The 14,855-nt window shown below is 45.6% G+C and overlaps 1 protein-coding gene across 1 annotated transcript in view; it reads left to right on the forward strand.

The window, feature by feature from the left end:
- The window catches only part of GALNT10 (polypeptide N-acetylgalactosaminyltransferase 10), a 223,161-nt gene that overhangs the window by 129,094 nt on the left and 79,212 nt on the right, over positions 1 to 14,855 (forward strand). The window contains exon 4 of the mRNA XM_065874259.1: positions 8,528 to 8,694. Within this exon, the coding sequence (XP_065730331.1) occupies positions 8,528 to 8,694 (167 nt within the window). The remainder of the gene's footprint in view (positions 1 to 8,527; positions 8,695 to 14,855) is intronic.

Below are 14,855 nucleotides of genomic sequence, written 5' to 3' on the forward strand. Positions count from 1 at the left end.
CTGTCTGCAAGGCTGGAGCTAGCTACTTCTCCCTCCTTGTGGCTGTTTTAATTGTCCATTCTCACCTAGTTCTCCTGTCATCCTCCTGGTGTTACCATCCCCACTTCACAGATGAGGAAACTGAGTCTCAGCAAAGGATGGAAAGCTGCCCCAGGTCTCACAGCTGCAGAGTAGCACAGTTGGGATTTGAACCCAGGCCCAGAGCACTCTTGCTCCCTTAGGCACATACAATATTGGGTGTGTTCATGGACTTGCACTTCTTTTAAAAAAATATATCTATTTATTTATTTATTTTGGCTGCGCTGGGTCTTAGTTGCGGCATGTGGGCTCCTTAGTTGCAGCATGCAGGCTCCTTAGTTGAGGCATGCAGACTCTTAGTTGCAGCATGCGGGCTATTTAGTTGTGGCATGCAGACCCTTAGTTGCAGCATGCAAACTCTTAGTTGCAGTATGCATGCGGGATCTAGCTCCCCCGACCAGGGATCGAACCCGGGCCCCCTGCATTGGAGCAGGGAGTCTTATCCACTAGACCACAAGGGAAGTCCCTGGACTTGCATTTCAATTTGGTCTGTGGATGGTGTCCCGTGTTAGGGAATTAAATTTTTTTTTTTATGTTCCCTTCAAAATGACTGGATTGTTCTTTTTCAAGGTTGACTTGGAGAGAAAATTTTTGAAATGCTTCTCTTTGATATTGACTTCTTTTCCTTCTTATTCTAGTGCTCCAGCATTAAACCCTGAGGGTACATGTTAAGGGCCAGTATATTCGATTCATCTTTATGCCCAAGGGCTCAGAATCCTTTAGGGAATATTCAACTGGGGGCTGCTCAATCCCCAGTGAGTCCTCCTACTGCCTCCCACCCCCCACCTCAGCCCTCAGCCCAGGCCACTTTCTCCTAGTCAGTGAATGATCAAAGTTCTCTTCCTGCAGCATGAGAGAGGCTGCCCCCTTCAGGTCAGAGGGAGCACCTGGGAAGTTTCTGCCTCAGTCCTTCAAAAGCCATCCTTAGTTCCAAAACAGATTCATGTGACTGATGGGGCTTAGAGATGATCCAGTTATATCAGCAAAATCCTTAATAGTTACAAGTGACAGAAACCTAACTCAAACTGACTGAAGAAAAGACAATGTATTGACTCACATAACTGAAAAGGCCAGGAGTAGGTGATGGCTTCTGCCAGAGCTGGATCCAGGTCCCTAAGTGATGCCAGCAGGAACCTCTCTCTCCAACTCTTGGCTCTGTTTTCTGTTCTGCTAACTTCATTTTAAGATAGGAAACAGTCTGTATGGTGGCCCCAGGCAGATCAGACTTCTATCCTCCCACGTTCATTTTCAGCAAAAAAGAGCTTCCCTCTCTCCCAGCTGTCTCAGCCAAGATTTACTCTGATTTACAGGTGCCCATCCCTGAACCAACCACAGGGGCTGTGGATCTGCGATGCTCTGGCTGAGCCAGGCTATCTTGCCCACCCTCAATGCAAGGCAAGGACCTCCACCAAACCCTGTGAAATTGAGGGCTGGGAGATTCCCCAAGGAGAATCAGGATGCTCTTACCAAAAGAAGGAGAAGGAATACAGAGCAGGCACGCCAGACTTGCCCTTTGTCCAGCTCCCTTATCGACATAAGGGGAACCTGGGGTCTGGCAAGAAGATGGGACTTGGAATGTTGCATGGCAGAGCAGAAACCAGAAGCCAGGATTTCAGACTCCTACCTAGTTCCCTCAGTTTTTGTTTTTTTTATCTATTCATTCTTCTTTTTGCTTGTATAATTAATAGCACATTACCTCTATAAAAATATTTATGTATACAGGACAGGTGGGTTTCATCCAGGCTCCAGCTCTTACCAGCTGTTTGACCTAAGGCAAGTTATTTGACCTCTCTGCCTTGTTTGCGGCTCATTGTAATGGGAGTAAGATAGTCCCTACCTCATAAGAGCATTGTGACAATTAAATGACTTAATGCATAGAAAGTGCTTAGAAGGTGCTTATTATGCCCAACATAGTAGAAATCCTTAACAGATATATTCTGTTATAATCATTGTCATCTTCCAGCTTATTTTTTAACTGCTATCAGTACTCTGTAGTTCGAATTTTTCATCATTTATTTAATCTTTCCCCATTGATGAATATTCACTCTGTTTCTACTCTTTTCACCACTTCAAAGTGTGTCAGGAAGCACCCCTGACCGTGCCTCTTGGTCCTCACGCCGTGAACATCTAACTCAACTTTGTCCTGTTGAGGTTGGGACCTCATCAGACTGTGAACCAGATAACAAGGGAAGTGCTTGGGCAAGCGGTGGGATGTTTTGCACTCAGCTCATAGTCGTAAGGTTTGAAATACCACAGTTGCCTCTTCCTTTTTGGTGTCTCCTGGGGCCAGAAATACTGAGCCAGGGGGGCACCAAGGTTGATGTCATGTGATGGAAATGTCATGTGTCCCTGCTTTGACCTTCTGTGAGGGCATCGCTCTGCCCGTTCCTGCCCCCGCAAGGCCCCTTCTAAGTGTCTCTGGACCCCACTCTGTATCTGGGGACCCATGGAGACTGGGAGGCCATCAAGTCAGTGTGCCATGTGCCGTGTTGTAGAAACAAATATTTGTTCATAGAAGAGCTTGGAGGAAGACATACCCTAAATGTTTCACGGAGGCCAGCCTCCGGTGTCAAGATGTTGAAGCCATTAGCAGTTGTCTTTTAGCCTTTCTGTGTTTTCCAGCCTTTCATAGTGAGCAATTAACCACTTTTGTCATCAAGAAAAATATTATAAGCATTATTTTAAGTAAATACTCTCTAGATTTGAGGCTTGGATCCAAGTCACTTTCCACTAGGGGCTCCATTTCCTCATGTGGAGAATGGGGTTAGCACTCCCAGGTTTGTCTCCCTCCCAGGGGTTGGTGCAACTTAGAAAAAAGGGAGAGTGTGCTTTAAACCGTCAGGCACGATGAACTGGGGAAGGAGGAGGTTATTATTGTCTGGTCGTAGCCAAACCCAGCCTCTTCGCATTGGGAGCAGTGCCCCCGTTGCCCTGTCCCGGAGACCACACTCTGAAGGCATCGGGCAAAGGGATGCTTTGTGTTTATCACACATACAAGGACTGAGCATACTCTGCTGTCCAGTGTTGAGATCTTAAGACACAGCATGCAGACAGGTCTTAAAGGTGACAGCTAAGATGGGGGTGTCACTGGGGTGGGTGGTGGCCTTCTCTCTTCCTCCCTGCCACCCGCAGGCCTCCTCTGCTGCGATCTGAGGCCTAGTAAGAGGAGGAGAAATGGGGCTTTTCACATGATCTCCCAACAGGGAGGTGCCTGGGGGCGAGTCTGTGGAGCCAAGTTTCCTGCTGGATACTGGAGAGATTCATTTGAGCACGGCACACAATTTTTTATTTGAACCAGTAGCCTAAGCTGGGACCAAACTAATGACTAGTGCCTGTGGCAAAAGTTGAAGTGCCATTTTGTGTTTATTTTGTAAATAAATGAGTGGATGGTTAGAGGAGGGAGAAAAAGAGTAGACCCTCCTCGCCTCCCCAGAAGCACATGATCAAGGCTGAGCCTTTTATTTAAGTTCTGAATAATTTTTAAATCCAGGATTGGGTTAATCTAAAAGTGAATTTAGTCTGTTGTCGCATCGTCTGCTTCCCTTAGTACATGATGGTGTTTGTGTATCTAGCGGCAGGCTGTGGGCCCCAGCTCTGGGGTTCAAGAGAGCCAGGGCTCTCTGCGCCGTAATAACGCTGTTGTATTTCACCCCATGGACTCCAGGCAATTTATTACAGCTAACCCCCCCTCCAACCCTGCCGCAACGAGTAAGCCTCCTGCAAAATTGGATGGAAGGCAGGAACTCTTGTAGAAAACGAGATATTACCTGTCTTTCTTGGCCACAGAGGATGCAGCCAAATTAAGGGAAAGGGATTTTTGAGAAGAGGTGCTTTCGTTCATTTGTAAAGGTCGACATAATAAAGTTGGAAAAGGCTCCCCCAGAAGACTGGCTGAAATGATCAAAGGGGTTAGAGAGGTGGGGGAAGGGGCGGAGGAGGGCCCGGAGGTGGGGCCTGGATAAAAGCAGCCCAGCCAGATGCAGGAGCAAGAGGGGACATGAAAGAAGGGGAAAGAGAGAGACTGACCTGTCTGTCCATCAATACTGGACTGCCAGAATTAGGGGCACTCTGTCCGTGCAGCTGTAACTGGGCTCACAGCCAGACACCATGGGTTCATTCCTGCCCTATCCTACCCCCCAGCTTCCCTTGGTGCTGCTAGCAGAGGTAGAATTTAAAGCTAAGGAGTCCGTGGACCCTGACCTGTTTTTTTCCTCCCACCATTTCTTTCTGAAAATTGTCAAAGAAAACTTGAATGAATTGCACACAGAACACTCATCGAGATTCCCACCATCGAGATTCTGCAATTAACATTCCTCTAATGATTTTATCACATATATTATATATTTTTAAATATTTAATTTTATATATTATTTTTGGCTGTATTGGGTGTTCATTGCTGCACACGGTCTTTCTCTAGTTGCCGCGAGCAGGGGCTACTCTTAGTTGCATTGTGCAGGCTTCTCATTGTGGTGGCTTCTCTTGTTGCGGAGCAAAGGCTCTAGGTGCGTGGGCTCCAGTAGTTGTGGCACGTGGGCTCGGTAGTTGTGGCGCATGGGCTTAGTTGCTCTGCACATGTGGAATCTTCTCAGACCAGGGCTCGAACCTGTGTCCCTTGCATTGGCAGGCGGATTCTTAACCACTGCGTCACCAGGGAAGTCCCAAGGTGGGCAGTTTTGTTATTCCCTCTTGGCCTGCCTGGTCCTCAGCTCCCCTTTTCTGGGCCCTGGGAAAATCCCTAATATCTCTGTTGAAATATACCCCAAAGATGAAAAGAAATGAAGAACAATAGGAATCTTAAATTTTCTGTAATCATATTGTTAGAAATAATATTAATATTGCTTTTCTGAAACTGTTATAGGAAAAAAGCAAGCAACTGTTAATGTTAAGAACCTAGATTTTTAGCAAAAGAGTTAGAATATGTAAAACCAGACAAAAACCTAACAAGAAGAGAAAACTACAGACCAATATCCCTTATGAATATAGCTGCAAAAATCCCCAGCAAAATGCTAGCAAACCAAATTCGGCAACATATAAGGAGGATTATACACCATGACCAAAAAGGATTTATCCCAGGAATGCAAGGTTGGTTCAATATATGAAAATCAATCAATGTAATACATTATATTAATAGGATAAAGAACAAAAGCCATATGATTATATCAGTAGATGCAGAAAAAGCATTTGACAAGATCCAACACTTCTTCATGATAAAAACATTCAACAAACTGAGAATAGAAGGGAGTTCCCTCAACCTGATAAAGAGCATTGATGAAAAATGCACATTAACATTATATTTAATGGTGAAAGATTGAAAGCTTTCCCTTCTAAGGTCAGGAGCAAAACAAGGATGTCTGCTCTTGCCACTTCTATTCAACATTGTACTGGAGTTTCTAGACAGTTAGACAAGAAGAAGAAATAAACGGCATCTAGATTCAAAAGAAAGAAGTAAAACTATCTCTATTTGCAGATGACACTGTCTTGTGTATAGAAAATCCTAAGGAATCCACACCAAAAAAATGTCATTAGAGCTAATAAGTTCAGCAAGGTTGCAAGACACAGGCTCAATATAAAAAATCTATTATATCTCTGTACACCAGCAAGGAACAATATGAAAATGAAATACATATTTACTAGTCATTTCTCCAAAGAAGTTATACAAATAGCCTATAAGCACATGAAAATAAGCTCAACACCATTTTTCATTAGGAATATGCAAACCAAACTGTAATGAGATACCACTTCATACCCACTAGAATGGCTATAATCAAAAAGATGGACAATAACAAGAGTTGGTGAGCATGTGAAGATATTGGAACCCTCATACATAGTTGGTAGGAATGTAAAATGGTGCTGTCACTTTGGAAACAGTTGGCAGTTCCTTAAAAAGTTAAACATGGGGGCTTCCCTGGTGGCGCAGTGGTTGAGAGTCCACCTGCCGATGCAGGGGACACGGGTTCGTGCCCCGGTCCGGGAAAATCCCACATGCCACGGAGCGGCTAGGCCCATGAGCCATGGCCTCTGAGCCTGCGCATCTGGAACCTTTGCTCCACAATGGGAGACCACAACAGTGAGAGGACTGTGTACCGTAAAAAAAAAAAAAAAAGTTAAACATGGAGTTACTTTATGGCCTGCAATCCTACTCCTTGATATATACCAAAGAGAATTGAAAACATATGTCTACCCCAAAACTTGTACATGAATTTTCACAGCAGCATTATTCATAATAGCCAAAAGGTAGAAACAACCCAAATGTCCATCAGTTGATGAATGAATAAATAAAATGTGTTGTATTTGTACAGTGGAATATTATTCAGCCACGAAAAAGGATGAGGTACTGATGCATGCTACAACATGAATGAACCTTGAAAATATTATGCTTAAGTGAAAGAACCCAGACACAAAGGCTACATGTTATATGATTCCATTTGTATAAAATGTCTAGGATAGGAAAATCCATGGGAACAGAAAACAAATTAGTGATTTCCAGGGACTGGGGGCAGTGGATAATGGGTAATGACTGCTAATAGATATGAAGTTTCTTTTGGGGGGTGATGAAAATGTTCTGGAATTAGATAGTGGTGATGGTTGTACAACTTTGTGGATATATTAAAAATGACTGAGTTATACACTTTAAAAGGGTGAATTTTATGTTGAATTTTATGGTATGTGAATTGTATCTCAATAAAAAAGAGATACAATATAAAATTAAGGTTTAGTAAAACTCTGTAATTTTATGTTTATGAAATTGTATATATATTTGAAATTTTAGCATAAACTCATCTAATTAAAATATATTTGTAGTGCTGACCACCGTAAAGGCATAGAAGCCATAACCAACATAATAGTAATGAATGCACTTAGTGCCCATATTGCAGCATCCAAATGGTTATGTTGATAATATTAAAGAGCCAGGGTTCCTTGGCAGAAGGGTTGATTCCAGGTTAGAGCAGGAAACATACAAGTTGAGCCTGGAGAATCTTTTGATACCTTTTGTCAGAAAACAAAGAAGCTGTCAGTACTCTGTGACCATGTGCAAAGGACTAGGAGCCAACTTGAGAAGACTGCCTTGGGCTAAAAATAGGCTTATTTGGGAACCAAGAAGAATAATACTAGCGTTGAATTGAAACATATTAATTATGTTAAAAATTATGAGTTCATAATGAAAACAAATAATTGACCATCTTTGGAGGATGCTAGGGAACCAGGTCCTTCTGAAAATCGGTAAATTAAGAATCAAGAACTTAGCCTATCTTTCCTATATTTCAGTGTAGCCAAATAGTTGACATGGTAAAGTTTTTCTCCATGGAAGTATTCCAGCTAGTAAAGAAAGAATGATAGAATTAGAAATCACCATTTTGCAAACCCCTGATGAAATAAAGGATTTAGATGCAAATCATCTTTGGCCACCAACACCACAAAAGGAAAGACAACTGGACATTATGTGTTTCCCAAGGAATGCTCACACCAGCACCTATAAAGAGGCTGCCAGAATATCTCATCGAATTAGGTCAAGCCTCTAGATCTAACTACCAGTTTACAGGAGGCAAAGTGGGGCAGACAGAGGAACATGTCGAGAGACACCACATCAATGCAGGAAGCAAAATGCAGACTGTGGGAAATACTATAGAACAAATGACCCAGTTTCTTAAACAAATGGTAAGGGGAAAAGAGACCTAGGAGATGCATCAGCTAAAAGCAGTAATGTGGGCCTTGTCTTGATGCAGATTTAAACAAACCAGACACAAAAACATCAGGGAAGTTTGAACACCAGCTAAATATTTGCTGATACTAAGTAACTATGTTAATTCTCTGGGGTATTACCATGATATTAAAGGCCCACAGGAACAGGGCCTTCTGCCCCCAAGCTTACCATGGGGCTGGTGGAAAGCAAAGGAGAAAATGTGCCCTCTGCCCACAGAGCCCAGGGAGGGAGAGAAGAGGGGCCAAGCCAGTGAAGCCCAGTTTATTCTTCCAGGTTTAAGGACACATGGTTTCTCCTCCATAGAGAGGAATGTGCAAGGGGTGGGGAGAGAGACAAGAGTGTTACTGAAGGGCTGTCTTCTACATGGAATCATGAGGATGGACAACCATGTTCATATCACAATTGAGGCATAAACAAGTTAGTGCATGTAAAGCACCAAACCCCGGTGCTGCTCCGTCACCGTTGGGGATTGTTGTTCTGTAACTGCTCGTGTACAAAGCTGGGTGGGGGGGTCATGTGTGTGTGTGTGTATCCCTGTGCACTCTGTGTGCAGGGATTAGAGGCAGGACTTTGGGATGCCAAGTAGAAGAAAGTTGTGAAATGACCGTGATGTCCCCAGCTTTCACTCATTGCCTGAAGCCTGGAGAGGAAGTAGGAATTGCAGTTAACTGAACCACGTGCATGAGTTCTCCTGGCAACATGAGAGCTGAACCTGTCTTCTCCCTGTCCCCCCGTGTCTCCCTCTAGCTGCAACAGCAAACGCTACCTGGAGACGCTCCCCAACACCAGCATCATCATCCCCTTCCACAACGAGGGCTGGTCCTCCCTTCTCCGCACCGTTCACAGCGTGCTGAACCGCTCGCCCCCGGAGCTGATCGCCGAGATTGTCCTGGTGGACGACTTCAGTGACCGAGGTAGGGCCCATTTCACCCAGCTTCCCACCCTCTATACTCTGTTCAGTGACTTGCTAAAGGGGTGGTAGGTTTTCTCATCTTCAGCAGCGCCTGCATGTGGGCCACCATGTACTGATACTTGAGGCCATGAGCCTGGCACTGAACACAAGTTATCTTACTTAGTCCTCACAACGACCCATGAAATAGGTTCTGTTTTTATCCCATTTGTATCAACGTAGAAGTGCATTAAACTGCAAATAATAGAGAACTTTAAATAATAGCTCAAACAAGTAAGGGGTTTATTCATTTATTCATTCATTTGATAATGAGATCCAGGATTGGTACAGCTGCTCGAGTCTATCATTGGAGAACCAGACTTCTTCTCTTTTCCCACTTCCTCATCCTCATGGTTACAAAATGGCTGCTGTACCTCTGGGAATTCTACCTTCCAGGCAGGAAGAAGGAGGAAGGGCAAAGAGAACAAAGCCTCTTCCTTGGAAGACTGCCTTCTTATTCAGGAAAGTCTCCCCAGAGACTTTTGGCCAGAACTCTGACATTTGGGCGCCCATATCTGCAAGGGTGGCTGGGAACGTGAGTGTTCTGATTTTTGGCCTCTTTAGTAGAAATAGGAAAAGAAGTGGATTAGAGAAGGTATCAGGACAGCCCACCTACAGTGTCTGCCACACCACTTTACAGATGCAGAAACTGAGGCTCAGAGAGGTTAAGTGACTTGCCCTTGGTCACACAGCTCTTAGATGGTGATGTGGTGACCAAGTCACATCTGTCTGACCCCACACACATGATCTTAACCACTAGACCACACTGCAGAGCCTCTTCACTATGGGCCTTACCCATGGGTTTAAGAGACAGAGGTGGAGCCACAAATGAAATCCAAGAACAATTTGCCCTCCAGCCAATGGTCTCGAGCTTATTCTTTGTATCAGAGCTTTCACCACTTGCAGGAAAATCAAGAGAAGCCCTTTCCTCTCTCACTTTCTTGTAGAGGCACTAATAAGTAGTGAAGAGAGGGAATCTAAGTACACTCCAGAATAATCAAAGCTGAGCTGCTTACTGCCCCGTTTTAGTACTACACCCCACTTACGCGGCGGGGTGTGTGTGTACACACATATACATACACACACATTTTTTTTTTTTTTTTTTTTGCGGTACGCGGGCCTCTCACTGCTGTGGCCTCTCCCATTGCGGAGCACAGGCTCTGGACGCACAGGCTCAGCGGCCATGGCTCACGGGCCCAGCCGCTCCGCGGCATGTGGGATCTTCCCAGACCAGGGCACGAACCCGTGTCCCCTGCATCGGCAGGCGGACTCTCAACCACTGCGCCACCAGGGAAGCCCTACATACACACACATTTTGAACTCAGTTCCTACTGTCTCTAATTCTCCCCGTAACTCTTTTTTTTTTTAATTATTTTATTTATTTATTTTTGGCTACATTGGGTCTTCGTTGCTGCACGCAGGCTTTCTCTAGTTGCAGTGAGTGGGGGCTACTCTTCATTGCAGTGTGCGGGCTTCTCATTGCAGTGGCTTCTCTTGTTATGGAGCATGGGCTCTGGGTGCCCAGGCTTCAGTAACTGGCTCACAGGCTGTAGAGCGTAGGCTCAGTAGTTGTGGCGCACGGGCTTAGTTGCTCCGCGGCATGTGGGACCTTCCTGGAACAGGGCTCGAACCCGTGTCCCCTGCATTGGCAGGCGGATTCTTAACCACTGCGCCACCAGGGAAGCCCTCTCCCCTAACTCTTGACATACACTCATTGTCATGGGACCCTTTACTTTTCCTTCTTTGCTCTTATCACATCAGAATTAAAATATAAATAAGTGTAACATGTGAGCATTGTGTGTGTAAACATTGGCCTGTTGTATGTTTCCTCTACCAGATTCCACATTCTGAGAGCTGGGACTACCCCATCAGTCTTGTTCACTACATATCCTCAACTCCTTAGGCATATAGTAGGTGCTTAATACATGTTTGACAACTAAATGATCAGAGCTCGTTTCCTCTGTTCCCTTAGTACTTCCGCCATGGTTACAATAGCATCCATTATATGAGATTTATTTGTGTCCCTGAAGTGAGGTCTGTGAAGTCACCTGTGGGTGTGTCTCCTTGTGTCTGTATCACCATTCTTTAGCAATAATTACCTCTTTGATCCTGGCCCTGTCACTTATTAGCTCTGTGACCTTGACGCAGTCACTTAATCTCTCTGTGCTTCAGTTCCCTCATCTGTAAAAGGGAATCTACCTCTTAATATGACTATTAAGTGGGTTAATACATGTCAAATAGTTAGGACAGTACAACGCACAAAGTGAACATTAGAAATAAACATTTAAGCTTGGTATTATCATTATTACTATTAACATTATTTACAGCTAGTTTGTTGGAGGGGGTGTCAGGGATAAATGTACAGACATGGAGGTATGGTCTCCCCCTTTCCGTGGGTGAAAGGGCTTTGCAAATTGTAAAGCACTAAAAAAATGTGCTATTGTCCCACCTTCCGCCTAAACCGTCTCCCCATCCATTCACCATTCCGGGGACCATTTTTGTGTGCCAGGCCCATACATTATCTCATTTATTCATGACGACAGCCTCTGAGGGAGGCCCTGGGGTCTCTGCGTCTCCGACAAGGAGTTGGGGTCAGGTGACTGGCCCAGACTCACACAGCCAGTCAGCAGAACACCCAGACCCGTGGACTCAGAGCCCCAGACCCGTGCTCTACCGTTGCCTTTCCTGCCTTTCGTCCTTTACCCCTCCTCCTCTCCCAACCTCATCCTTCCCCCAGTTTGGGCCCACTACCCCCAGGCCACGGGCTCTCAGCCAGGTGGTGAAAATGAATATAAATGAGCACATTGCTCAAGTCATTAACTGACGTCCGTCCGTTAACTGTGCTGCGCAGACACAGCCCCTGCTGCTCGGGGTGAGCGCCCGAGCCTTCCCTCAGGTTCTTGAGAGCCACAGCCGTGCGGATTGCCCTCTGCACTTTGCTCTCCTTCTTCGTGTACCAGCCGCCGCAGGGCCTTCTGTTCTGGAGCACGCCAGGCTCCATCCTGCCTTGGGGTCTTCTCGTGTTCTTCCCTCGGCCAGGACATCCTGGAAGCGCCGGGCTCCTCTTCATCTTCACTTCGGTCCCCCGCCCCTGCCGCTGTGCTCCCTTCTCCACGTAGGGTCACAGGGCTGTTTGCTGACCTGTTCATTATCAGGCTTCCTCATTAGACCGTTTGTGAATTAGTGAATGAATGAATGAGGGGGGCAGAGAAGAAGGGAAAATATATGGCAGCTACAGCTGTATCCACACACGGGGAAAACCATCACTCGCAACAGGGTCGTCTTCAGTCAGCGAGATAGATGTGGCTGTGGAAGACACAGAGGTTCCTTTGGTGACCGGCGCTGGCCCACGTCTTTGGGTTTCAGGTTCAGGTCCCTGTCACCTGTTTTCTGAAACATGGGGCAGACCCATAACACTTGGCAGGATCCATCTCTGAGCATCACAAGGCATTAGTCCTCCAGAGGGAGAGTGAACCCGGCATCATCCAGATTAGAAACAGCAGCTCTCCTTGCTGGGTTAGAAAAGAGTTTCAAGGTCATCCAAGGCTACTGGCTTTGAACATGTGCCTCTGAGCAGTAGGGGGCCCAGGAATGCGTCAGGGAGCACTGTGAGGGCTGTGAAGAACCTCACAGGTGCAGGTGGGGTTCACATACCTCTCCTGGCATGGTCTATATTTGGTTTCTGGAAAATTGTTCACTAAGAGGAACTCCACTGCTTAAAAATGTGTGAAAATTGCAGATGTAACAGCCTACTCATTGTACAGATGGGAAACCTGAGTCCTGGAGCAGTGGACAAGCTTAACTAAGAGCGCATGGCCAGCTGGTTGCAGAGAAAAGACAAGAATCCCCTCTCTGCGCTCCCAGTACAGCCTGTCCCCTCGTCTTAGCTGTTAATGTGAAACATCTGCAGAAGCACATTACTGTTTTCTACCCCCCAGGGTGCTTCTCAATACATCATTTTCCATTGTACTAAAGAGCAAACTTCTTGCTAAAGAGAGCTCATTATCAAACACAACCAATCCTGGACCATAATGGTTTATGCTCCAATATCCCAATTTCCTCAGTGTTGTACTCAGTGATGAAAATAACGTGATTCCCCCTCCCCCAATAAAAAAAGACTGTAACAGTCTTGAGAAAGAAAAGGTAAATTATATAAGAATGACATTCACCAACTAACATCTGTTTCTCCAGAGAGCAAAAACATTAACCCAATGCAGTACCATCCCCAAACCCTAATAAGATAGAGAAGAGAATGAATACTGTCCCATTTCACAGACAGGAATGAGAACTGAGGCCCCTGACTGTTGCCCTTTTTTCTCAGTGAATCGGGCATGGAATGCAGAGGAGAACTCTTACCTCTTGCCCCTCAGTCCTGCCTGCACATTAGCTGTCAGATTTTGCAACCTGAGTTCTTCAGAAAAGCAATCATTCTTCTTGTTTCAAGAAGAAATTCTCAAGGCAGCTTTGGAAGAAAAACTTAGCAGTGATTGTTTTAAAAATGAGATTTGAGAGAAACAACTTCAGAATTCTAGAGAGGCCTGTCTCAAGTACGGCAAATATGGGCCACCGTGAAAGACGGATTCCTCTGGGCCACGTGAGCAGAGGCAGTTCTCAGAGTTGAAATTCATAGATGCTAACTACAGGCTTGATTGGCGCTGCCTGGAAGAAGGCATTTTCCTCTGAAATGAGCCTCTTCTAGGATCCTCAGGGCAACTAATTTTAATTTGGCTGAGGGTCGAGACCTCGGGTAGGAGACAAAATTGGAGCAGATGAATTCTTAAAATAAGATCCAGAGCTTTGTGCAGGCAGCACTGGGGACTAGAGTGAAGGCAAACGTTGGCCCCGGAATAATCCTGGCCCTGCTTGCAAACAGAGCACTGCGGAGTTTTCCAGGGGCCTCCAAAAGCTCTTCAAATGTGGGGGCTTGGCTTGAGGATGAGGAGGACATAGAGGTGTTTTTGCACTAGTGGGAGAAAGGTGAGCGTGTAGGGTGGCAGACCTGCCTCCAGATTACACTGCCCAGATAGGAGATCTTTATTAGGAGAATCAAGAGGGGTCTTTGTTCATTCGTTTCTTTCTATTCTCCTTCCCCTCCCCATTTCCAAACAATATTGGTTTTCCAAAAATAATAGGATATGTAGACCTGGATGGGATTATTGTCTTTGGATGAACTGTGGGCCACCTGGGATGATGAGGTGCAGAAACGAAAGGCTATGATATGATCTCACTGACATCATTTCCCCCAACGCAGCTCCCCATCAGCAAACAAACAAAAACATACACATGGAAGGGTTCCCTGAAAGGAGGTTCTTAAGCAAGCAAGCGTTTGTGGAGCTATCAACAGATTGTTGGCAGTGATTGGTGCTGGAGGGAGTATGGATATTGCAGGGCCCATTAGTACACATGGTAGAGGCTCTTACCTTTGAGACCAAGGTCCCAGGTCTTCCTTCTATGATGGGCTTATTAACTCTGACCTGCGCTGTCACACCATGCCAGTCCTGGAGACACGTCAAGGAGATCCGTTTGCCCTGACCTGATTTGCATTGCAACATACCACTCTTGACACGAGCCCATCAGCATCTATTCCACGTTTCTTGTCATCTCTCTCGAAGCCTTAGTTTGCTTCCAGGACCACCACAACTGTTGGGATGGCCATTCCCCACTTTCACTGTATTGTTTGGGTTCTCGTCACCTTGAGTTTTGTGCTGCTGATTTTGTTTTTCTCTACATTTGTCCTGATTTCATTCATATTCATGAAATGACTCTGTGCCCGTCGCTGCAGCAGCTGCTGGGGCTACAACGGGAATAAAATAGACTTCTCTTCTAAGGCTCACATCCAGCAGGGCAGACATACAAGGTAAGGGGCAATCATAAGACCATGGAGTATGTGCCCCTTGGTGGAGGTCCAGGTGCTGTCGAGCACGGAGAAGATCAGGGGAGACTTCCCAGAAAAAATTGCAGCTGAACTCGATCCTAAGGATAAGCAGATACTTCTCCTTGGGGTAGGGAAGGGAGAAGAATGTTCCAGGCAGAGGGAACGTCATGAGCACAGGCTAGGAGTCAAGACAGAAATGTGGAAAGCGCAGAAAGAGCCATCCATCACCTCATCACCTGGAGGCAATTACT

Source organism: Phocoena phocoena, chromosome 3 (assembly GCF_963924675.1).
Source record: "Phocoena phocoena chromosome 3, mPhoPho1.1, whole genome shotgun sequence".
Classification (NCBI taxonomy): domain Eukaryota; kingdom Metazoa; phylum Chordata; class Mammalia; order Artiodactyla; family Phocoenidae; genus Phocoena; species Phocoena phocoena.